Below are 26426 nucleotides of genomic sequence, written 5' to 3' on the forward strand. Positions count from 1 at the left end.
CAAAATGTTAAGCTAATTAGTATAGAGACACAAATAGAACCCAAGGGTCCCAGTATAGGAATCTTTCTATTGCATCACGTTAACTGCTGTCATTGGTGTTCCATATAAAAAAATGAATAAATTAAGTACATTTATAATTTGTATTGCTTTCTAAAATGATATCCTAATAGATGTGCTTTAGAAGTCCAACGACCTTGTTGGGTAATGCATTGTGTGTGACTCAGGATGTGTCAGGCATTGTCCCAAGAGCATCCTCCTTTTTAACTCTCTCCTCACAGCACTATTATAATAAAGACAGTATTATGATCACCATTTCATAGATGAGGAAAATCAGGCACAGATAGCTTAGGTCACTTGCTCAAGGGCACAAAGCTCGCAGGTTTCGGAGTAAGGATTTGAATCTAGGCGGTCTGGCTCCAGAGCCCATGCTCTCAATTACAACACTGAATCACCTAAACAGAAAGCCTTGGCAATTTGCACGGATTACATTTATGAGACACTCATGAATGGGTTAGAGAAACTATGATTTGCTAGATTTAATGATCAACTTAAATTTATTTCAGAACTTACGTGCATTTTCATGAAATCAACTAACAGAGATTTGAGAGACTGAATGGCTAATATAATCATTTATATGGCTAATATAATCATTTGATTTATTGCATCCAAACATGCATTAAAAGGAAGTTAGGGCTCTCTGTTCACTGGAAATACAGCATCCTCACACTCATTAAACATTATACTGGGGGAAACAGAACTTTGCTTGCATGCTAAATTAGAACCTCTTTCAAACTAAAATTAATTTCACAGTGCCCTCCTGGGTGTGTCCTTGAGGACTCAACTGGTCATCTGTCAGACAGCCTTCCCTGAGGACAGATGTTGGGTGCCTCTCCACTAGCGCACAGCACATCTTCATCATAGTATTTACTTTCCCACTTCTCACATTATTAGTATCATTATTCCTTATTTAATTGCCTGACATTGCCAATGGGCTACAGGATCCCCAAGGCAACCTTGACTCTTCCTCACCTGTGTATTTCTAGAGCTTAGCACTATGACTAAAACATGGTAAGTACTTAAAAAATATTGACTGAATGAATACATTAATGTATATGCAGCATAGGAATAAAATACCAGCATCCAATACAGAGTGAAAATTCAAGACAACAGGAAAAAGATATCTAGATACCTGAAATGTGAAAAGAAACTTGCTAGAAGGTTGATATTATAGAATAGCTCAAAATCAGGATTTAGAGAAGGAGTGAGTTTTGAAACAAAGACTCTAGCAAAATCAAAGGTCATCAAGAGAGTCCCTGAGAGATGGCTTCCAGGATGCCTGACTCTTAGCCTTATGAACAGCAGATCTGGTCTTGTGAATGTCCTGAAGGTAGATCAAACCTTCATCCGTCACCATATTAGGGACAGCTTCACTCTGGGAATCATTATACCAGGAGACTTTTTACAAGCGTCCCTCTCTCCTGGGAAGGAGTTGCTCACTTCTAGAACCTGTTCACAGTGGTCTGGCAGCTCCATCGTCTGTGAGCTTATGGAATGCTGTGCTTGTTGTCAGAATATCTCTCACAATGCTGCTCTTGATTACGAAATCAGTTTATAGCAAAAGAAGGAGGAAGTGAACTAACTATAACTATGGAAGTTATCCATCTTACAATATACCTCATCAACCCATCGTCTGGGAGATTGCCGAAATGGCCTCTGGAAGCCTACCTCACAGCCCAAACTAAGAGATAACACCCTGTGGATCTGAGGTTCCTATAGGATTCTACGTCTGCTTTGAACAAGGAACCTGTATTGGATGCTGGTTTTTCTATAGTGAGAAAACGTTGGACTCAAGAGAAGGTAGTCAGCGTATTACCTCTCACTATTATACTTCATATGCTACACAAACTATTCGTGCCTTCTCTACTCACAAAGAGGAATACTTATATCATGGGGCATCACCAAGGTACCAGTAAATTAGAAACTGAGAATATTATTGATACCTGGTAATCTGGGATCCTAGTGCAACTAGATCAACAGGCAAAGAAAAAATTACTATGTGGAAGGAGGAATTAGCTTCCTTCCGCATGCTGACATTCCGGACTTTCCCAAGGTCATCCCTTTTTCTGACCAGGTCCGAACATGTAACTTTTAAAAGTCTAAAGTAACTTAAGCCACAACCACTAAGGACACAGACCTTTTAGTAGTACACATTTGGTTGCAATGCTAGGTCAAGAATCCCAAACAGATGGGCAACTGGCTGAGAGCAAGGGGAAGAAGTTTTAAATATCAACTATGGCCTTAACTAGTTATAGAAACAAGAATTGTAGACGTTATTTTTTATTTCGTGATTACATAGAGATTTGTATATAATAACTAATTTTCCCTCCTCCTTTTCCCTATTGATTTATATTTAAAAAGTTCGTGGCTTTTAGTTTATAGTTTAGTTTTTAAGTTGTAGAATATCCATGTGGGTTGTATCTAAACTGAAAGGGGAATTAGTACCACCCAGATATGACTACAGTGACAGAGGGTAAGAGCATCTTCATCTGTCCAAAGCAGAGTAGTATCATTTGGGGTGGAAGCATGAAGTGATTATCAACAGTAGTGGAAAGTAATAGAAGGTAGAAGAGTGGGCATGGCGGCTGAATAGCTCAGCTGCTTATTCATCTAAGTCATCTGATCACAGCTCTACCTCCACACTTCTAGTCTGCTCTGTGCACTGAGCCCAACAGCCAGCACATTACATTTGTAGCTCTCTTGCTGGTTGCATTTCTAGTAAGTTTCACCAAGAGGAGGCATTGCTAGAAGGGCAGAAGCAGGAAGAAAGAAAACATCCAGCTTCCAGCTCCAAGAGCAGAGGCCTTTGCTGACTGTCACTACACAGCCAAGCAGGGGCCACACCACGCAGTCCGGACATCACAAGCTCCTCTTCCGCATTTGCAGCTTCTTCAGTAGTGGAATCTCGGTGGCTCTTGATGGTTCAAGCATCCAATTCAAATCAGCAGATCCAGCAGCGGGCCCACAGCTCAGCTCCTGCCCAGGGAACTAAGCACCTTGCTGGCAATCACGCTTTTTGTTCTCCTGGTATCCACCTCCTTCTCCCTTTTTTTTTTCTTCTTCCAGTCCTTCCAATGCTCTTGTAACCAACTCCTTGTACAATATTAAATATAGTCTGTCTTGAATACCTAATGCATTTTCTACTTGACCATTTAGAGCTTGATCAATACATCCTTTAGGATGAAAGCTTTTTAAAATTTAAATGAGCTTATACTTTAAAAAGCTAGTGCTTTGACCCATTTTCCTTTCTGAAGATAACTCTGTACCATGTCTCTTTCCGAAAGCAGGTCCACTTCCCTTATTTTCCAAATTTTTGAGAAAGTGTCTTCCTTTTACTCTCAGGTACCCCTCTGGCTCCACAAAAAAAGTGCAGCTGTCAGCCTCTGTTCTTCTTTATCCTAATGTCACCATCTATGGTAACTCAAAGAATACTTATAGAGAGTATTTGCTTTAATGCCATTTAATACTTGACACACAAAAGCACAAGTGAATTAAAGCTAAGAAATGAGAGGTACATAGTGAGAAACCAATTAGCACATGGAAAATTTAAGAGAAGAAAAATAGATAAAATCACACTAATAATATAATAATGAAGACAAGAAATTACTATATATGCCAGGTACTTTGCTAAGCAATCATTGTATGTGATGGGCACACAATGTGCAAATCACTTATGTTATTGCACTTATGTGCAGATCACATGTTGCAGAAGCTCTTAAAGAAATTTTAAGACTCCTGAAACTCTATCTTCTTGACCTGTTTTTCAACACTGAAACAGAAAGTACCCAAATCAATATTTCCCTTTTCTTACGTAATTGGGGAACAGAGAACTTCTTTTCTGCTGGGATTATGTGCATAATATCTCATTTATCTGACATAATGGGAAATGAGATATTTTATGGGAGTTAATTTTTGTTATAACTCAATCTCATCCCTGAAGCACAAACTTAAAAATCTTAACCATTTTTGGAGGAAATCTTTCCAGCAAGCACTACACACTTTCCTATAGTTTCACACAGACAATAATGAATATAACTGAATCATTCTGTGATGATTCAAACTGTGCATTACAGACATCAGAGACTGTATTCGCTAATTCAATGATGCCCTTCAGGATTGGACTGAGGAGACAGAGGATACTTACCCAGCTCTTCCCCTTAACTTCACTCAGTGGCTACACTTCCTCAAGTCTAGTGTCTCCTTTTTGAGTTCTCCATTCTCTCTCAGTGACAGGCCCTCAAAAGTAACTTCTTTGTTTTGTCTACTGGACTCTAACAAGTCAGCCCCTAGCAAGCTCTGCTGAGAAACTATAACCATGACATTTAGAACTTTGGATAAAGAAATAATAGACAGTTACTGAGAGAAGAGCTCAGAGTAAGATGAGCACATGGCAAATGAGCTGAGAATGAAATTAAGTGACATTTGTGACAGTTAATTCAACTGCTCACTTTTTTACAATTCATGATGCATAAGGAGTGGATGAGACTGAAGTCCAGACTCAGGGCAGGTGAGATCTCACACTCATACACACACACACACACACACACACACACACACACACACAGAGTTACCCAGCTTTCTTAGGTGACCGATATTCAACAGTATTTGTAGGATGCTAAAAGATTTATAGGGCTAAAAGATCAACTGTAGAACCAGTGTGCACTGGATAAATACAGTTCGCCTTTTAAGTCATTTTGGACACTCTTCTCTACTTCATCCACCACACCAACTCCATCCTCAGTCCTGTAGACCTTACATCCCAAATTGATCTTTCCCCATCTCTATATCCATGGCCATCTAGTCCATTCTGCCACCATTTCGTACCTAAGAATTATAGCCACCTAAGTGTTTTGATGCATTATTCATACTACCACAAAATTTATTCTTGATAATATAGTCAGAGGGGCAGTTTTCAAAACACATAGCTGATCACGTCACATGCAATCAGTGATCAATCTGGTCTTCGCCAGTACTAGCAAGATGAGTTTCCTGTCCCAGAACCAGGAAGCTGGGGCCACCATAAGCATGTTGTAAGGATGAAACAGACTAGCGGTGCTGACCTCTCTGGGTTTTCTGCCTTTTGGTCCAGGTCTTACCAGCCAATCATCAGATCTAAGGTCAGACCAAAGTGGGATACTACTGTGGTTTAGAGCTGGAATCCACCTGTGTCCCCCTCCCCCAAAAGAGCCTAAGACAAGGCGTTTCCTCTGATCTGATTTGGGCAAGGCCATTAACTATAAAATCTTGAATTAAGGACACAGAGTCAAATTTCCTGGTAAATTTGTGGACAATAAAAGATACCATTTGAAAAGAACACTCCATTTCTTGTCAAGACAGGCAAGCAAAGTTCATAGCTTGTTTTTATTAGCAAATGTTTTGATATAAATAATATTAGTATGATATGAAACATTGTATAATTCAGTTCTCAAAACATACATTAAGTAATAAGTCTAAAATATCTCTTAACACAACAATTTTTATTGACCTCAGATTCCCAAAGTGAGGTACAAAAACTAGTGAATATAATCCAGTGGCCATTTTAAACATAGCCTAGGAAGACACTTTCTTTCTTTGACTAGAGCACAGGACATGTACGGATAGCTTTGGGAAAAGGAAAATGCTAAGTTCTTAAAATGCCATGTAAGTATTTTTGAAATTAGAAAACAATTATTAAAAAATGTACTGAACACTTACTTTGAGTCGGACAATAGGCGGCAGGCTCAATATGAATTATTTCTGTTAACTTTGACAACACCAAGAAGTTAGAACTGTTATTTGCCTTGTTGTGGAGATGAGGGAATGCAGTCTCAGAGAGGCTGAGCTACTTCCCAAAGTCATACAAGGATAAATTCAGCGGTGGGATCTGGCAATCTCATCCCACGGCTGCCACTACTCCTGTTATCCATTTCCAGCCTAATTTTCTCTCCTAAAATATGCAGGAATTCCACTCGAATTAAGAACTGATGAACATGCTCTAGCCCTCAAAGCAATGAGGATGAGCCTAATGAAAAAATTAACATATATTTACTGAAAGTCAACTACCTGAAAGGTACTATGCTTGGTGCTTTGGGGCACAGAAAGAATAAGAAATAGTATCTACCTTTATGGAAGTAAGAAAAGGGTTAAACACAGGTCTAACTGAATAACAATCCAAGAGTTAGATGAGTGATAAGCACCACAAAACCTTTATGCCCAACAAATGGTACAGACAGTAAGTACAGAAGCTTCTAGCAGGGAACAATCACTCTGGCTAAAGCGAGTACTAAAAGCTTTTCAGAGCAGCCATGTCTTCCCTTCAAGGAAGCTGCATCTTCCATAGGTTCTTCCATAAATGGTACAAGGTGAAAAGGCAATGACTCAGGAAGATGCCCCTGGTAGGGAAATGATATTTACCAATGTGTGGAAGGAAGCTAGTGCAAGGTATAGTGAAGATATCCTGAACAGACCAGTATTTTCTTGTTGTTGCTGTAATTGGTTAAAGTCTAATAGAAAATAAGGATTCAAAGGGAGTTAGGGCCTGAATGCTGCTCCAAGAAGTTGGGATTTTATGATGCACAGGAGAACCATTGATGCTTTTATGTACTGACTAGGGGCATAATGAAAGTCTTATTTAGAAAAATTAACCTAGAATGACATATATAATGACAGTACATGCTTTTATGTACTCACTAGGGGCATAATGAAAGTCTTATTTAGAAAAATTAACCTAGAATGACATATATAATTATATTGTATTATATACAATATAATACTGGCGTAGGGAAGAGCATGGAGGTAGGGAACAGTAGGACAGATGAAAATATCAAAAAGAAAAAATAATATTAATAATTTTTAAAGCCACATTTTCCTGAATGTATCATAACTAGTTGTAACCCAGGCAGGGATGTGGAAATGCCACATTTCAGCAGTAGTGGGTGGCATATTCTAAGAGAAATATCTTTAACACTTTTATATATAGCTGACCTTTGAACAACATGGGTTTGAACTGCATGTGCCCACTTATATGTGGATTTTTTTCAGTAAATACAAAACTACACATTCTGAGGTTGGTTGATTCCACAGATGCAGAACCGCAGGTAGGGAGGGCTGACTATGGGGATCTGAGCACCTGCGGATTTTGGTACCTGCAGTTGGTCCTGCCAATCCCTCATGGATGCTGAGGGAGGACTGCACGTGGATTTTCTATGGATGCTGAGGGAGGACTGCACGTGGATTTTCTATCACATCACCCTCATTGCTCAAGGGTCAACTGTACTTTCTCCTTTTTAATAAAACAAACATGGGCTTAGGACTGGGATGTGTTAGACTAAATACGGTATAACAACGTCACTAGTCGAAGAGAGAGGTATCTATCTTTATCAGAGATGGACTGTGAAATTCCCAATAAAAAAACTCATAAAAACCTGCTACCAAAGAACTAGCTTGCCTCTATACTAATGGTTTAAAAGGGACTGATTTTCATTTGAGGATTAAAAAAGAAAGTCATGGGCCTGTTTTGTATCTTGACTGTATCAGTGTCAAAATTTTCGTTGCACTAGTGTACTATAGCTTTGGAAGATGTTGGCCATTAGGGGAAACTGGACAAAGTACACATGGGCTCTCTTTGCATTATTTCTTACAACTGCATGTAAATCTAGAATTATCTCCAAAAACAACATTTAACTAAAATAGAAAACAAAAACTGTTGTGTAGGGAAGCATGGCAGAAGAGGCAAACACTTGAAAGGCAGGGGAAGTTGATGCTGAAAAAATAACAACTGTATTTATGTTTTAATCAGATACTTTAGTCCTCAGGAAATACCCATGAAAGCAGAAAGAGTTTCACTTTTCCTTTACAGATGAGAAAAACAGGTTTGAGAGAGGTTTGCTAACTTGGCCGTGATGGTTGGCACTGAAGCATTCAGACTCCACAGGGCACCAAACAGGATACTCGACAGTTTCTGTGGATCTATTTTTTTTCCATCTTTAAAAAATTATGTAATAAAACATAATATAGAAAAGTGTGTAAAATATGTTATATTTTTAAAACAAGTTAAAAAGCAAAACTCCTATATCCATCGCCAAGATTAAAAAATAGAATATTGCCAGCACCCTGCAAATGTCTTATGAGTCCTTCATGATTCCAACCCTTCCCCCCCCCCCAGACAACTAGATTGACTTTAAGAACCATTTTCTTGCTTTTCTACCTAAGAATGCATCCCTAAACAAAGCAATTAAGTTTTGTGTGTTTTCTACTTTGAATTAATAAAATCATATTTAAGCATTTTTTGCATCATTTTTTGTTCAACATAATATGCACCAGTTCTAGCCACGTTGTTGAGGGTAGCCATACTTTGCTCATTTCCATGGCTGTATAGTATTTTTGTAAGGCACAGTTTATATATTTATTCTATTGTTGATATTTAGATGGTTTCCACATTTTGGCTGACATATCAATGTAGCTATAATCACTTTTGCACATGTGTCCTGAGTCTCATGTGTACAAGTTTCCTAGGGTATAGATACTGGAGTGGAGTTGTTGGGATATATTCAATTGTCTAGTAAGACAATGCTCAACTCCTTTTAAAAGTACATCAATTCCCATTACCACCTATAGTGCCTGTGAGTCCTCATTGTTCCATATCCTCAAAAAGACCTTGTAGAGTCACTGTTAAATTTTTGCCAGTATTTTTTTGCATAAAATGGTGCCTTGTTTTGGTATTATTTTATTTCCCAGCTTATTAAAGAGACTGAGTACATTTCCTTATGTCTATCAGCCATTTAATTTTTTTTCTTTTGTGAAATGCTTTTCCAGATCTTTCCCCAGTTTATTATTGATTCCTAGGAATACTTTATATATTGTGGATACTGGTCTTCTGATAGTTACATGTGTTGTAAATATCATATCCCATTCTGTTACTTATCCTTTCAGGCACTTAGTTTATAGCACATTTTGAAGGAAAAAAATGTCCTTAATTTTAGTAAATGTTTTATCAATATGAAGTTACCTAATTATCTCTAATAATCCTGTTTGCCTGAACATCTCCTTCGTCTGATATTAAAGTAGCTATACCAGCTTTCTTTTCTATTTTTATTCCTTACATTTTAGTTTGCTTTAGTTTGAGAAGGAAGGGGTTAACAGCTGATTCAGGGGCCTTTCCCCTAGCCTTGGGGACTCCTGAGGCTCTAACTTGGCTGAATCTTTCTTGCTACACTACCTCAAGATAAACCAGAATCCATCTGAGCACTGTGTACTGGACCAAATACCTGACCTCATTGTCAATGTTGTTTATAAGTAATGGTTAGCTGGCATTGATGAGATGCAGTTGCACCAAAGAATGCACACTAGTCATGTACCTGGTACCCTCATGGTGGGATAGAGCTGTGGTTTCATTCAATAACTTTCGATTAAGCTTTTAGAAAAAATGAGGGAGAGCTATATATACTGACATGAAAAGATGCCTGCTCCATACTTATCAGGAGGAAAAAAACAGAGCTGCAGAATTTTACCTTTATGGCCAATTATTTTTAAGTGTCTATTTTATGCCTGTACATGTAAATGATTATTCATCCAATCAGCACAGTAATTATTGAGTGCCTACTATGTTCTGGGCACCCTCTTAAATGTGGTGGAGAAAAAATAAGCCACAGACACAAAATCAGGGGGCAAAGTGGAAGACTTCCCAGCTGGTGGCTGCCCTTTGAAGAACTTTCTCTCACTGCATATGGCTGTTCTCTCGCGACTACGCACCTTTAAAACTTGGCTAAGGAACTCACATCTTCTAAGCTTTTATTTCCTCTCCAATAAAATTGGGACACTATTCCTTGCCCTGGTGGCCTGAGTTAACGTGAGTACCAAATGAGTGAGCATATATGAAAGTCCCCAAGGAATTAGGTGCTATGCACGTAAAAGGCATGAGCTTAGAGCTGTCCCTTTCTTCCAGGATAAGTTCAAGCCCAGTTTGTTATGGGAATGTCAGCTGAGGCTGTCTCCTCCTACTCTGATCTATGTCACGAACTGCATGCTTCTTGTAAAAAAATAATCTGCACATCTCTCAAAAACACATTTGAGACAGGTCTGTATTCCTTACTTGTACGCTGTCATCACCTAGCAGGGTTTTTTTTTCTATTTTTTATTTTATATTAGAGAATTGTTGATTAACAATGTTGCGTTAGTTTCCGGTATACAGCAAAGTGATTCAGTTATACACATAATGTGTATCTACTCTTTTTCAAATTCTTTTGCCATTTAGGTTATTACAGAGTATTGAGCAGAGTTCCCTGTGCTATACAGTAGATCCTTGTTGGTTATCTATTTAAATATAGCAGTTTGTACATGTCAATCCCCAAATCCCTAACTATCCCTCCCCCACCCTTCCCCCGGTAACCATAACTTCGTTTTCTAAGTCTGTGAGTCTGTTTCTGTTTTGTAAATAAGTTCATTTGTATCACTTTTTTAAGATTTCACATATAAGTGATATCATATGGTATTTGTCTTTCTCTGACTTACTTCACTTAGTGTGATAATCTCTAGGTCCATCCATGTTGCTGCAAATGGCATTATTTCATTCTTTTTAATGACTGAGTAATATTCCATTGTATATATGTACCACATCTTCTTTATCCATTCATCCTACCACCTAGCAGTTTCTTATATGTGTTTGCTAAGTCTTTACATAAGATTCCTCCCCTACTCCAATCAAGCCCAGAGAGTACAGTGTGAAAACATAGCTACTTACTAAATACTATAAAATAATTTTTGAAAAAAATATACTGGATTTAGTGGCTTTGGTTTTTGGTAACCTACTAGCATAGTAGTCTGATTCATCAGAAAATATTTATGGTGGACCTACTATGTGCCAGGCATTGTGTTACATGATGGGAATACAGAAGTGATCAAAACAGCCTTGGTACCTGCCTTCAGAAAACTTTCAATCTAAGTGAGAAGACAGACTAAGTGCATTATGTGTATGTAAAGTTGATTAAAGGAGAATCAGAGGGAATAGAAGAAAACATGGGGGGGTGGGGGAAGGAAGGCAGATGCTAACCTAGTCCAGGTTCGTTAGGGAATAAGGCTTATTTGAGAAACAGATCTTTAAACTGACTTTGCACTGGGAGTTACCTCGTTAAGAGGAAAAATTTCGTACGCCATTGTTTGGTTAGTTATAACAAAGATTTCATAATAAGAAATTGAAAGCTTTCAATGAGATATCAGTAAGTTGATTACTATTTAAAAATGAAATATCACAGGAGTATTAGATAAACAATCTGCAACTAGAACTTTTGAGCACAGCCCTCTTTATTTGCTATAAAATGTCTAATGTGCCAAAACGAAGTGCAACAAAATAGAATTTTTGTTTGTTTACTTATTTCCTTTTTCCAGTCTCAGCCCCCCAACTTGTGTGTGTTAACTGTGGATTAAATGAGATTTAGACATGAGTCAGGGTCTCAGTAGGAACCTGATGGAAACTCAAATGAACAAATGAGGATAGTTTAGTGAAGGATCTATGTACAAGGACATGGGTAGAGTTAATGGAAAGCACCAAGCGATAATAACGCATCCCCGGTTAGAAATTGTCAGGACTCCTAGGAGCCAGTAAGCATCCTTAAATTTGCAGGGGAAAGGATGAAAACTGATTCAGGAAGCTGGAGAAAGAGCTGCAGTGACAGGGAAGGACCACTGGATAGGAGCTGTAGCCTTTAGTGGAGGAAGGCAGCCCTGGAGCCCAGAGCCTGGCAGAAAGCTCTGAGACTCCCTTCTCCTCTGATTCTTCGTTTTTGTTTTTTGTTTTTTTTTGCGGCACGCGGGCCTCTCACTGCTGCAGCATCTTCCGCTGCGGAGCACAGGCTCTGGACGCGCAGGCCCAGCGGCCACGGCTCACGGGCCCAGCCGCTCCGCAGCATGTGGGATCCTCCCGGACCGGGGCACGAACCCACGTCCCCTGAATCGACAGGCGGATTCCCAACCACTGCGCCACCAGGGAAGCCCTCCTCTGACTCTTTCAACTCTTGCTGCTGCTGCCCAGGGACAAACCAAAAGGAAGCCAGAGAGAGAGGAAGCCCATTGATGCTGTGAGTAAAAGTCAGCCTTGTAGGATGCAGGGCTGAGTGGAGGAGAGTAGAGAGAGGATCTAAAGAGGCAAAAGAAAAATATACAACATAAAAAATTACAGGGAATTATTATATTGCACCGTATTGTATTTTTTGTGCTTTTCTCTTGTTTATCCTCTTGTGCTAATAATCAGTTAAGATAGCCATAAAAAAAAAACAACATTATGCTATGTGGTGTGGGGGATCAGGTTATTTAATCCAGTTCTACAGATTCAGTTCTTCAGTGGATAATCCACAAAGTGGATACTTAATTCCCACTGGCTCTCTATCATAAGCGGTTTGAAGTTTATCACCTTTCTCCTTCCATAATGGTAGAATTTTTAAGGTGTTTAATTTTCACAGGGAAGCTGAATCGTAATTGTCCATAAAGCACATCCACTGGGATATACATCTTTGTGCCTCTTCATCAGGTTATGTCAAATTGTATTTCCTAAGGTGCCCAATAGATTGTCATATATAACCAAGGAAATTCAATACAAGTACAATACAATGTACATTTAATACAAGGTATCTCTATGTACATTGAAGAATTCTGTTTACTGTAAGAATTAAACAACAATGCTTTGGTGTGTCATAAAAATAACACGCATAGTGAATATAGATGCTCCAAACATATTTGTTTGTTTTTTCCAGTCCAGTGTGGCAATGTGAATGTCAACCGAGGTTTCCCCCCAAGGTCTGGATGATGATTGAATGTGGCAGATATCTCCCTGTGTGAATACTTGATCCTTCAATTAAAAAGGAAAAGAGAGAACAGCTTTCACAACGTGGAAGAATGCCTTATTACTGTTATGATTGCCTAAAAACGGAATCAACGGAATCTAAAAAAGAACGTGCTTGGGAAATTCTACCTGACAAACGGATGGGAGGTGTTTCATAAAAGTTACACAAGGTTTGCTTCAAACTGTCAAGCCATTTTCCTAAGTGATTCACCGAATTCTATAATCTGTTTCTTCTAGGAAATCTGAGTATTTCCAGGAAAGAAAAGAGATTCACATTTTGACTGTTTAAAAAGAAAGTTAGTTCAAAATAAAAAGTTAAAAAAAATAGTTATTCCTTTAAAACCAGAGAAAAATCAGGACAGAGATCTTAGAAGTGTTGAATCTTGGCACTGAGAATGAGACACTGAACCCGTAAAAGTATCTGAAAAAAATATTTTTTTCACATGGCTACATGGAATCCTACATTACGAGCATTTCTGCACAAAGTAGAGGTGAGGACTGCAGTGAATAAAATCATGCATTTTGAGTCATTCACACCTTGTTTTGTATTACGTTCCTACTTAACTAGCTGTCTTGCCTAGAGTAACTAAGTTGCTTAATACTTATAAATTTGAGTTTCCACATCTGAATGTTGGAATAACAGTACCTATTTCCTGGGTTAGTTATGAGATTGAAAGCTCCTGGCACACAGTTATAAATTGTAGCTGTTACTATTACTACTATTATTAGTATTAGCAGAAAATCAAATATTTCTTTCTCTGCATGGGTAGAGCACTTAATTAGTATTTACACATACACCTTCATGTACATACATTCTAAAAATTTCTCTATATCCTTTCTTAATGTGAAGGACAGTATATACAGAGTGTGTATAAATGTCTACAGTTAATTACTGTGCTTATCACCCATTTCTGAAATAATATATACGCTCAAAAAATTGAACTAAACTTTCTTTCAATAATGTTCTGTTGTCTTCATGGTACTATGTGTAAGTCTGCAAAAATAATCAACTTCCTAAAATTTTCCTATTCTTACTGAAATTATTGTCACTTCCTTGGTACATATCATGTATGAATTCTCACAACCCTGGGTCAATACAAAAGGCTAAATTAGGAAAATGTTTCCATAGGCTCCTCAAGTATTCTCTCCTTTCTCAAGGAGACCCTGGGACCCTTGTCTAACGGGTGCCCAGCTCTCATGCCCATCTTGACATTAGCAAATCCTGACGGCTATAACAAGATAGCCTTTCACACTGAGGCACGCAAAGCAGATCCAGCTTGGCATGCTGTCTCTCTTTAGAACGTCTACAAATTACCAGGCTGAGGAAACTGTCTGCCAAATGACTGAGTCTCTAAGTATGTACTTTGAGCCTTCAGTAAGCCAAGATGGAGATGCCTTTCCACTGCCTTTGAAATCATCCCACCTGTATTACATAATTATGACATGCTCTAAATGTGCATTTATGTGTACTGTATGATTGCATATGCTTATGCTTCTCACATCAACACAATTACCATTTTATTATTGTCCCCGGCATCAGTAAACACTAATTCATCCAACAGCTGTTTAATACTCATCTTCTCCATGACTGGCACCCTGCCAAATGCTGGGACTAGAACAGCAAACAATGCATATAGAATCCCTGCCCTCATGTGGGTCACAGTCTAACAGGGAAACTATTTTAGGTAAATTTACTTAGGTAAGGATAGTGGAGAGTTACAAGAAATTCTAAGTATTAATAAAGGATAAGAATTTCATATTTTATAGTTTTAGTTAGTATTTTAAATATATATATATATTCTAATTAGTTTAAAACGTTACTAAATATTATGCTAGACAAGGAGGAATAAGTTTGGTGGAGTCGGATATCTATGCTGATTTTAGCAAAGTAGACCTCAAGTGGGAGGAATAATCATATTTCCAGCTTCTAAGGCCAAAGCTTCTGAAAGGAGATAAAGCTCGTGAGAATTTGGAAGCTCTCAAAAGCGTAATTCTAATTATGCAATTGTAATCTACACAATACAGGTCACACATTTCTTAGACAGTAATCCTTTGTGCTGCTTCTCATTGCTGGCTAATGGTATGACAAAGGAAGAGCCAAGGTCCTACAGAATAAAGGGTTCTTATCCACCTTGGACCTAAAAAGTAGCTCTTTTCGGAGGTTTTAAAATCCTGCCTGAAATTGCAGCCTGCAAAGAACACCTTTGCCAGAGGGAATGTGGATGCGAAGGACTCTTGAGTAGAGAAACAAAGGTGGAGCGTCACACCACCATTTTTGCAGGTGTGTGAAGCAAGTCACCAGGATTAAGCAGGGCATATTTGAAGGAAGCAAAGCCTTAGGTGTTAATCAAGTGATAATGACCCAGTACTTGGCAGACTAAGGCAATGCATAGCAAGCAGCATTCTTTAGAATAGCAAAATCATGGAAACTTAAGTGTCCATCAATAAAAGATGGGTCACATAAGCTGTGGTTTCACTCAGTGGGAGTTTACACTGCCTTTCCAAAGAATGAAGTTGAGCTACACTTAACTGCCATGGAAAGATGTTTCCACCATATTGTTAAGTGAGAAAAGGAAGTTGCACAAAAAGAGATGAACTCACGCTTTTTTAACAGATGTATATTTTATGCATATATCTTTTTGTGATTACTAATTTAAATTTTTGTTTGTTTTAACCTAACACAGTCCTTAATCTTGATTTTTTTCTGGTTTTAAAGTTTACTGCATTCTATTACATCCTCCCTACATCTCTTTTTGTTTTTCATTGTGGCGAAAAACACATAACATGAAACTTACCATTTTAACCATTTTAAATATACAGTATAGTAGTGTTAACTATAGGCACATTGTTGGGCAAGATCTCTAGAACCTTCTCACCTTGCAAAACTGAAACTTTATATCCACTGAACAGAAACTCTCCCCTCCCCTTACCCCCAACCCCTAGCCCCTGGTAACCACATTCTGTGTCCCTGTGTTTGACTACTTTAGATACCGCGTATACATGGAATTATGTCATATCTGTCTTTTTGTGACTGGTTTATTTTACTCATATAATGTTCTCAAGGTTCACCCATGCTGTAACATGTGACAATTTCCTTCTTTTTTTTAAGGTGGAATAATAGTCCACTGTATACATATACAACATTTTGTTTATCCATTCATTTACCCATGGACATTTGGGTTGCTTCCATCTCTTGATTACTGTGAATAACTCTGCAATGAACATGGGTGCACAAATACCTCTTCAAGATCCTTTTTTCAGTTCTTCTGGGTAAATACCCAGAGGTGGGATTGCTGGATCATATAGTTATTCCATTTTTAATGTTTTGAAGATTTTTCCATACTGTTTCCCGTAATAGCTGCACCATTTTGCATTCCCACCAACGACGCACAGGGATTCTAGTTTCTCTATGTCCTCTCCAGCACTTGTTATTTTCTGTGTGATTTTTTTTTTTTGACAGTGATAATCAACATATTTTTTGATTGAGCGCCGATTATGTGTCAGGCACTAGAGCTGCTGGTACAGCATTGAACAAAAGATGCTAGAACAGGAGAAATTCTCTGAGCATGTGAAGCATGTCCTGAAGCAAAGAACAAGCTACCCAGCACAAGCTGTGGGGCAGGAGCAGGTTGGGGAACAAAGGAAAGAGGGGAATCGGAAACCAAGAGGCCAAGCTCCTAGCGCCTGGGTAAAGAGTATCCCCAGACTCCCTGCAACAAGAGAAGCCACCGCAATGAGAAGCCTGCACATCGCAACGAAGAGCAGCCCCCGCTCGCCACAACTAGAGAAAGCCCGCACGCAGCAACGAAGACCCAACGCAGCCAAAAATAAATTAAAAAAATAAATAAAAAAAAAAATTAAACAAAAAAGATTATCCCAAGTTTAATGAGTAGGAGCTGATAGTTTAAATCCGAATCAGTTATAAAGCAGAGAGCCTGTTTCCTATGCCATGCTGGCTACAGGTTACCAATTGCTTGATAGGCAACAAGTGGATATTTATATATGAACCTTTTATACCTTTCATATTTTGTCATATATAGGTATGCATTTGGAAATACTTCTCATAGAAAGTGGGTTTACTGTTTCTCAACATTTTTTTCATGTTTATAAGGTCCTAATGAAATAATCCTTTATGTATATAGCTGACTAAGAGTCAAGATTTTGGAGCCTAGAGTGTACAAAACCAGACAATCAGTACCCCTTACAGAATACGACAGTCTAAATGTGTAAATACCTCTGGACCTGCTACATCTTAATAAAGACCCAGAGGGAAGACATTCCCACATCCTCAGGTTGCTTCTTCTCCATACACTTGGCACCTTGTACACATCCCTACCTCATTATTATTTGTTTACATGGACGTTTCTCCTAAGGAACTCTCTGGTCCTCTTAAGATCAAGGATTGGGCAAATTCATCTTGGTATCATCAGAATGATGGCACCTAGTGGGTCATCAAAAGTATATTTTGAATGAATACATTCCATTTTTGTAGGGCATAAGGAGGCTCTTGAAGTTATCTGGGTAAGAAATACTACGGGCCTTCATTAGAGGAGTACAGTTAACGAAAAATCAGGGGTGAGTAAGAACTGAACTCAAGAGTGCCTCCCAGGGCTTCCCTGGTGGAGGAGCAGTGGTTGAGAGTCCGCCTGCCGATGCAGGGGACACGGGTTCGTGCCCCGGTCCGGGAAGATCCCACATGCCGCGGAGCGGCTGGGCCTGTGAGCCCTGGCCGCTGAGCCTGCACGTCCGGAGCCTGTGCTCCGCAAGGGGAGAGGCCACAACGGTGAGAGGCCTGCGTACCAAAAAAAAAAAAAAAAGTGCCTCCCAGGTTTCTGGTGGTACTACTGGGTGGTGCTAATCAGGGAGAGGGGAAACACAGGAGAAAGGGCCGGTAGAGGGGAAGAGAGGATCAGGAGAAACAACTTGGATATGTTGAGTTTAAAATATAATAGAGATCCGTGTGGGGAACTCCTGAAGAGATGCTAAGGAGGGATGACTCACCCAGAGGGTGTATTTAATATTCTTTCAGTATTTTAAAAATTTATTTATTTTTTGGCCTCGCCACCCGGTATGCAGGATCTTAGTTCCCTGACCAGGGATAGAACCCGTGCCCCCTGTAGTGGAAGCGTGGAGTCTTAACCACTGGATCGCCAGGTAAATCCCCCAATACTCCTCAGCATTTTGATGGTAACCAAGTCAACGGGATATTATGATTATTCAGGTCTTTGGTTGGAGCACTAGAATCTACTCCTTTAATCAGTGCCCCCAAGATGGTTCTAATAATCAGATATGTTTGAGCAGCACAATTTAAAATCATTTGAAAGGGTATCTGCAGTAACATAAGGCTGAAGCCTATCTTATTTTCCAATTGTATTACCCTTCCACAGCATATTCAGAAATTAGAAAGCAACCACAGTGCAGCTGTGCTGTAATATGGGCCTAGTTCCATTAAATTCGAACTAGGCATACTCAAGAAGAGAAAATTAAAAATTCTTAAGTCAAATGCAAAATCCAAACTCCAAAAAAAACCCCACCTAGTCCCAGACCCCACACAGCTGAACAAATATATTTCAGAAACAAATACATGTCAAAAAACATATCCCAGGATCTGGCCTGTAACTACTTCTATGCTCTCTGTTGGTATCATTAAAGAGTCAGGACTCTACAATATATACGCTAATGATTGAATGAAATTTTCACAAGACACAACTAAATAAATTAAGTATTATTAGGTATCAGCAGAAACTACTCCACTGTGTTAGGCTCCATGAAGGAAAAGAGAAATAAATGCTTTATGGTCCTTATCATCTGGTGGGCATGTTTGACATGTGCCCAAATAAATTTGGGCCAAGGATGAATAAAGTACGTGTCATGATGATGGCATAGGAAGAGAATACATGGTCAAGAGAAGAGAGGAAGCTTGACTTACACTCAAGAAAGAGTGAAATGATTTCATAAAATAAGAGGCTTAACATTTAGTCCTGAGGAATGAGTTAGATTTGGAGAGATGGTAGGGATCGTTAACTCCAATTTTATAATCCAAGGAAACTGGGGTTCATGGCATTTAGTAAATTTTCCAGAGTAAAATCAGAGATAAGATTTGACTCTAGGACTATTTGACTCCATACCCATGTTTTTCAACCAGGAGGCTAAAAAGGAAAGTGTGTTTCAAGGCTATGCCAATGCAGATCGAGTCACAAGTTGGGGCTGATGTGAATGCCTGACTAAAGAATCTGGACTTTATTCTTTGGGTTTTTAGAGGGAAGTGTGGGAGCTTTGAAAACAGATGAAGTGACAAGATAAACAGCCAACGATCAGATCCTCCTCTAGGCAATGGAGGATAGAAACTGAACACTGGAATATCTGAGGAAAGTGGAGAGAGAAGTAATGAAGAGAAGAAATTTTTTTCTTTTTAATGAAACTATTACTTAAAAAATGTCTAACCATTGCCCCATAGTAAAAATTCTGAAAACTCTGGTGTGATTAAACACAAGACTTTAGAATAAATGAACGTGTTAACACCAATCTTCTAAATCTCCCAAATTCTTACGGTTCAATGAATATATTTTAAAACTGCTTGTAAATATATAACACATAATGCACAAAGATTCTTTGAAATGTCGCAAGTATTTCTTTAGTCCACCTAGGATTCTGGGGGCAGTTATAGTCACAACTAGTGATTAGGATGAAGGGAAATGTCTACTAAACAAATCATGTAACAGCAGTTAAGAGCAATCCGACTGGAATAAATCATTCGCATTTTCATTGCCACCTACAGACTAGGTTTCTTTGTGGAGCACAAAGTATGACAAGATTGTTGACTGTTTAAGTATCAAATAGCTATCCATTTACTTTTTACTAGGAAATTTGTAATAGTTCAGGGATAACTTCAATAGCAGAGATAATCACTCACTGTAATTATTAGATCTCTCTCCCTTACCTCAAATATATCTCATGCATTTGCCAAAAGTTTAATTAAAATGAGATGACTGGAGTAATTAATATCATAGTAAACATAAGACAAACTAATAAAATTGTAATTCTTCTTCTTTCACTCTTTCTGGCTATGCTAAAAGAGGCCATTTCAGTTTTCAGTAATGAGTTTCCTAAAACAGTTTCTATGATATTAAAAGTCTTCTTGATATTTGTCTTAAAGAGGAACAAAATTTGATGTGATGTAAGCTTGACCAGTGTGGAAAAATGACACTATGTTATATGGAACTTAAAGATATTTCCAGTAAATGAATAAAGCAATTTCTGTCCCAAGTTACTACAAATTCTTTATAAGGTTTTATTTTAGCAAACTTTAACTGGCTAACCTAACTCTCTAAACTATTCAAAGACATATATATATATATATATATATATGTGTATATATACACATATATATGTGATATATACACATATCACTTAGAAATATATACAGTCCATTTCAAGTTAAACAAGAATAAATGAATATATATTTAATGTATGCATGCTGAACTATTTATAAATAACATATTAAAAATACAGAGTTCCAAATGGTCCCTTTTAAGATAAGCTTATTAAAGCAAAAGCACTTTGAAATACAGTATGTGCACGAACTTTCTATCTCCTACTTCTCTAAGAAAGAATGAATAACAGTCAAAAACAAAAAGTCATTGAAAATATAATGTCACTCTCACAAGGCCATTCTTTGGGAATCCTGGTTTGTTCTCTTCACCTCTCCCAGAACATATTAAACCATAAGATGCAGTACATAAGAACTATCAAAAGGGAGCACTTTTGAGCCACCAAAATTGTATGTTAACCTAAAAACCACAATCTCCTAAACTACAGACAATGATACTATCTCAGGTATTTTATGTGCTAAAATGATCATTAAAAATTAAGCACCACATATAAGCTGCCATTTAGAATATTAATTTACCTTTGCTAATCATCTTTTTAACTTGAGGCTAAAAGAGTTCACTTACCATTTGGATATTCAGGCTCAGTCCAGGAGATGTTAAAGGAGTGAGGTGAATCCGGGTGCACTTTGGGGGCTGGCACGCCTTCGGGGGCCCTCTCCTCAGTCAGGGCCTGGCTGGCCTTACTCACTGTGCATCCACCCCCGGTGCAAGCCTGGACAGAGAGACAAAAAGAGCACATTTCACTTTGGGGTCCCAAAGTTTAGATGAGCATTGAAGAAAGAGAGTTCACCATAAAGAGTTCCAGATCCTTTAAAATAATGCTCTCTTTTTTAACCTCCCATCCCCCAAATAAATTTGTTTCATTGCTGAGGTTTGACATTTAATTTGTTTGCTTTTTAGGACACGAGACATCCATCTCCAACAATCAAGCAATAACCCAGAATGAAAGAATGTATGGATTATGAATACATCCTAAGTTAGAGCCTAGAGATGGGGCATATATTGACTGTGTGAATAGCCACGATGAAATTATCCTCACACAAAGGTTCTTAGAATGAATTAAACACACGCACACACACACACACACACACAGACAACTATGTACACCATATGAGAAAAGTACTAGAGATTGAAGACTACTTCAGGACAAAACAAATGATTTCTAGGAAGAAAAAAGAGCACAGAAAGTATAATCCCTTTCTACTTACTGTAGCGTGAGCAATACGTTTAAAGTAGAACACAATGTGAAATGGAATAAAACAATATTTCTCATAAATTGACAACAAAGCAGTTGTTGAGTGAATGTTTATTGGCTTTAAGGGTCAAGTCATTTACTCACGTGCCAGGGGAACTGAGCTTCAATACGTGGCCAACAAACTTAAAATGCTCACAGAACCCCCAAATTCCCAAAGGAGGGAGGTACTACTAGTTCCAGAAATGGATTCATGGATATTAGGGATATTCAGAAACTTCTGTGTACATTTTCATTATAAACTGCCAACAATTCCAAATAAATGTTTCAGTATATGAGGAAAATATCACCCCTACCTAACATATGAGATAAGCACTTCTCCAGGAAATTGAGACATGCACACAGTTCTTCCAGCCTATGTCTGCTAGTAAATATCAGCAGTTACGTCTTTATATAACGCAGCTATTTGAAAACTACGCTAAAGCTCTGTTCAGTACCTCTTTAAGTTACAACTGTAATTTACGTAATAAGATGTAAAGATCTTTCAAAAAGCACCAAATTTTACCACGAGCATTAAGAAAATGAAGCGAAATCCTAGGACAATATAAAAGGCAGGCAGTTATTCAGTTCATTTTCATGGAAGGTAGATATGACTAATAGTAAAACACCGAAAGCCCTCTCTATTTGTTCGGGTCTGTACCAAGCTTTCCAGTTTGATACTGAAGGAATGACCTTTTGATACTTAAAGCAGTTAGTATTCTTTTTCTTAAAGATAGAAGAAAGCTGACTGATTTTAAAGGTATTTTCTTATACTGAAGTATACTACTTGTAAAGTTGCTGCAAAATTCTTTGCTCTAAGTGTAAGTAACAATAAATGGTCAGTAGACTCGGAGATCAATTTTACCTCTTATTGTAAGAAGACAACAGTAACCCATGTCTTCAGGATAATTTCTCAGCGTAAGCAAGTTTCAGATGGGCTAAACTGTGGCCTGGGCATGAAACTGCATTAAGATTGGGGACCTAATTAACCTCTGCGGGTTTCCTCTAATGCTCAGCTGTGGCATGTGCATATCTCTGTAAGAGATAAACCATACTCCTCCTGAGAACAGAATCTTGGCAAATAAGGAGCAATCAATTGAGCTCCTGATTCGAAGCCCTAGGACATGTTGCTATTAGCCCAGGAAATAACTACCTGAACGTTAAAACAGAAGAATTAAAAAAAAAAAAAAATTTCCAACGTGCTAAAAGTCCACCAGAAAACATGGCAGGAAAAGAGGCTGTATGAGACAGCTGAATTATCGAAGGAAAATGCTCAAAGGAGCATACTTTCCAGTCCTTAGAGACAGATAAATCCATCCACTGGCATTTCATAGACTTTTTCCTTAGGAGGGGAAAAATGTTGTGGCATGTTATGCTGAAACTCAAACCACACTGGGATGTAATTCTGATAGTCTCTTTGTCACTACTGTTTTTCTTATTTGTGGCCTAAGAATTCCCCCCGCCATCTCTCCCAGAGAAATACTATAGGTACTATGTGACATTTCACTATGTATTTTTTTAAAACAGAGCATGAATTAAAATTTACTTCGTTTTGAGAATTTTATGGGATGGGGAATTCTGGAATAAATAAAGACATCCTCTGGTTTGGAAGGACTGTTTGTTGGGCTGTGTCATGGAAGACCCATAAACTAGCAACTTGATAAAAAGCCTCTTAAGGGTCCAAGGAGTTTATGAGAGAATTTTTCTTGGAAATGAACCCGAATTTACAAAGGGGTTGCTGAAACAACAGAATTACCTGCAAGATATTTTATTTTGTTCTTTTTTTCCCACGTTCTTTCTGTATGCATTTAGAGGCGCTAGGTGAGTGGGGTGAGTATCTTAGTTCCTTCAATAACGTAATAAATGTTCTTAAAGTTGCTTCTGGGTATAGCTTTTATCAATTACAAATATACTGTTTTAAACTGAGAAGTCATACTACCACCCTGAAGTGATGAGTAACCAGTCCAAATAGGAGATTCAATTTTGGTACAGTAAAATGCATAACTAATAAAAGCGTATCAATTATTTTTGAAATCATGACTATTAAGGACATCTAAAACTAGCATTCTCTTTTCTAAGAGGCTGTTTTCAGATAAGTAGCATCTGACGATGTTAAGAACGCAGCATATCTTTAAAGTATGAAGAAAAAGAACAAGGCCATGTTATCTGGAAATGATCTTTAGAAAATTTAAAGCTCACCAGTTCCAAGAGCCTTTCCAGGAAATATACTTAACATTCATCAAGAGGCAAATGTGACTATTTTTAATATGAATTTATCAAACTATCAAAGTAATATGAATATTATCAAACCATACATATCTCGATACCTGTCTTACAAGCTTCCTTATTTAATTGCTGGCTTATTATCTTAACCAGGAGCTACCACACTTTGCAGTACCATTTGTTGAGTGGAACAAAATATTATACTGTTTCTTCTAGGACAAAGAGCTTGTATTTTGAACCACACAGTCCCTAACTCTGACATTTTACAGCAAGTTATTTGATTCACATCGGAAGTCTCAGATTCTTTATGAAATAAATGTACTCAGTGTTCACTCATTCACTCATTCTTTCAAGAACTGTTTGTGAGCTTCCAGTTTCCAGACACCTTGTTTAACTCCGCCGATATATGCAGTCTCTACCCTTTAGGAGTTTCTAATGCAGGCAACAGGGGAAATTACACGAAACCACATGAAGTAACATACCTGCTCCAGTCTGGAGTAAATCATATGGAATGCCCATGTATTTTTCTCTAATGCCTGCCTAAATGCTTTGTTATCTGTATGTTTTGTTCCTTAGCACTTAGCATGCTAAGAGGCAACTCCACTTGGCTGAGAACCTGATCTCCACCTATTAATCTCATGACCTTGAAAGCCAGTTATTATGTTGAAACTGTAAATATACACGAGTTCCTCAATTAACCAAGATGAACCTAAAATGTTCTGGTTCATTAAATTTATGGGTTAACAGAGTTAAAGTAAAAAACCTTTTAGTTGAATACTTCCTGAAGATGTATCAGTGTATTTTCTGCCCTAACAAATACAGTGAAATCAAAAATATATGAGCAAACTTACTTCCCTAACAAGAGTTGGGACAAGGACTTCCACGTCTTTATGACATCTTGCACCAACATCATTCAGTGGCTGACAGGTCTCCTTTGACTTCACAAAATATTATTTGGGGTCACCTTTTTAGCATCATAGAATTTTAGGGCTCAAAGAGACATTAAAAATCATTTACTTCAAAGTCTTACTTTTAGGCTTGAAGAACCTAAGACTCAGTGCAATTAAGTGAATTTGTCTTAGGTCATTCAGTTAGTGGCAAAATCTGAATTAAAACTCAAGAGAGCAGACTCCCAATCTAGTGGTATTTATTTTTCAAGGTATTACAGATTTATAAAACATAGGAGATTCAGGTGGATTTTCATTGACTGCGCAGAATATCCTAAAAATCGCCTTGGAAGTAGAAATTTGTCTCCTATCCTTTGCTTCCTTCTAATCAAAACCAAGAGTGACACAATTCCTGTTTAATTTTAGTTGCTTCTAAACCATAGGGACTTTTCTTATTTTGATATCACCACTGTTTTGAAAATAGTGTGGATTTCTGTATTAGCTTTTGAAAAGCAAGTTCATACACTTCTTATATCTTGGGTAATAAAGCTAAGTAATCCAATCGCTGATTCAGAAACCCATCTGCGGGCTGAACACCTAGGCACATGAAGCCAGTTCTGAACACGATTTTTAACATTGTCTGATTGCCCTTGTTTGATGGTGTCAGGTCAGACAGCAACAGTTGAATGTAGTTTATTTTCTTGTGGTATAATATTTAGAGCATTCAAGAGCATGTTAAGTGAAATGAATGCATACACAGTGTCTACATAAATGTAAATTTATTCATAATCAAGAGCAGAATATTTTCTATGGCATTTATCAAAGCAAATATCCTTATATAGGTATTACTATAAAATGAAGAGTGTGTTTAAAACAAATAGGGACAATCTCATGTTTATATTCAGTTATTTTCAGATGTGCTATTAAACTTAAAAAAGATTATATTTCATCAAAAAAAAAGGAACTACTGAGTATAAATTCCACAGTAATATCAAGGTCTTTTAAAAGACCTTTGTGTAAACGTGCTGTTTTGCATTAAAAAATGCTATCGCCTGTCTAAACTGTGTTGATTCTAGGGTTTTATTAAGTGACTGTTCTTTTGAGACAGAAGTGTAATGTAAACCAGAATATAATAATAATCAAGAATATTTGGGGGTCATTTAAACCTTCGTTTAAAAATATAAGACCTATATTTTCATACTGCACATTGCTTTTCAAACGAGTACAAGCCCCATGGGGAAATAATTTTATTAATCCAAGCATTTTCTAAAAAGCCCTCAACAATTATGACATTCTACAAACAATAAAAAAGAAATAATTTCTGATAATCCCAAATTAGATTTGGAAAAACCTACTGATTCAGATGGTTATTCTATTGTTTTGCATAATATAAAATAAATATGTAGGTATCAGATCAGCAGAATTTTCACTTTGTATTTGAAGTGAGATTTCAGTGTAAATAGCAATACAAGAGAATTTTTTTTTTTTAAGTGAGGCACGGAGAGAAGATGAGACAAAAGAAAGGGAAGCAGCAAGGGGAATGATGGGGACAGAGAAACTGATAAAAGTAAAGCGAACTTACTCCCAGCTTGATGGAGTATTTATTACCAGGGAAAAGGTACTGTAGCACATGATCCTGAAAAAGTTCTGTACTATTATAGATGACATCCCAAATTGTAAAATCATGCGTGTGATTTGAAATATATAGTATATAGCGCTCCAGAATTCCGTTTACTTTTCTTGGTTGTTTCCACCTGGGAATGAAAAAATATAGCATAATTATCATCATACCTTCAAGTCCAATCTGAAATGTACGGGATTTTTAA

The 26426-nt window shown here is 37.7% G+C and overlaps 1 protein-coding gene across 1 annotated transcript in view; it reads right to left on the reverse strand.

Moving 5' to 3' along the window:
• The window catches only part of USH2A (usherin), a 777251-nt gene that overhangs the window by 372003 nt on the left and 378822 nt on the right, over positions 1-26426 (reverse strand). The window contains exons 33-34 of the mRNA XM_022579226.3: positions 26183-26354; positions 20824-20971 (exon numbers count right to left, since the gene is read on the reverse strand). Coding sequence (XP_022434934.3) covers positions 20824-20971; positions 26183-26354 — 320 coding nt within the window. The remainder of the gene's footprint in view (positions 1-20823; positions 20972-26182; positions 26355-26426) is intronic.

The sequence above is a fragment of the Delphinapterus leucas genome, chromosome 1 (genome assembly GCF_059928025.1).
Source record: "Delphinapterus leucas isolate spDelLeu-1000000601 "Yukka" chromosome 1, BTC_Dleu_Yukka2, whole genome shotgun sequence".
Taxonomy (NCBI): Eukaryota; Metazoa; Chordata; class Mammalia; order Artiodactyla; family Monodontidae; genus Delphinapterus; species Delphinapterus leucas.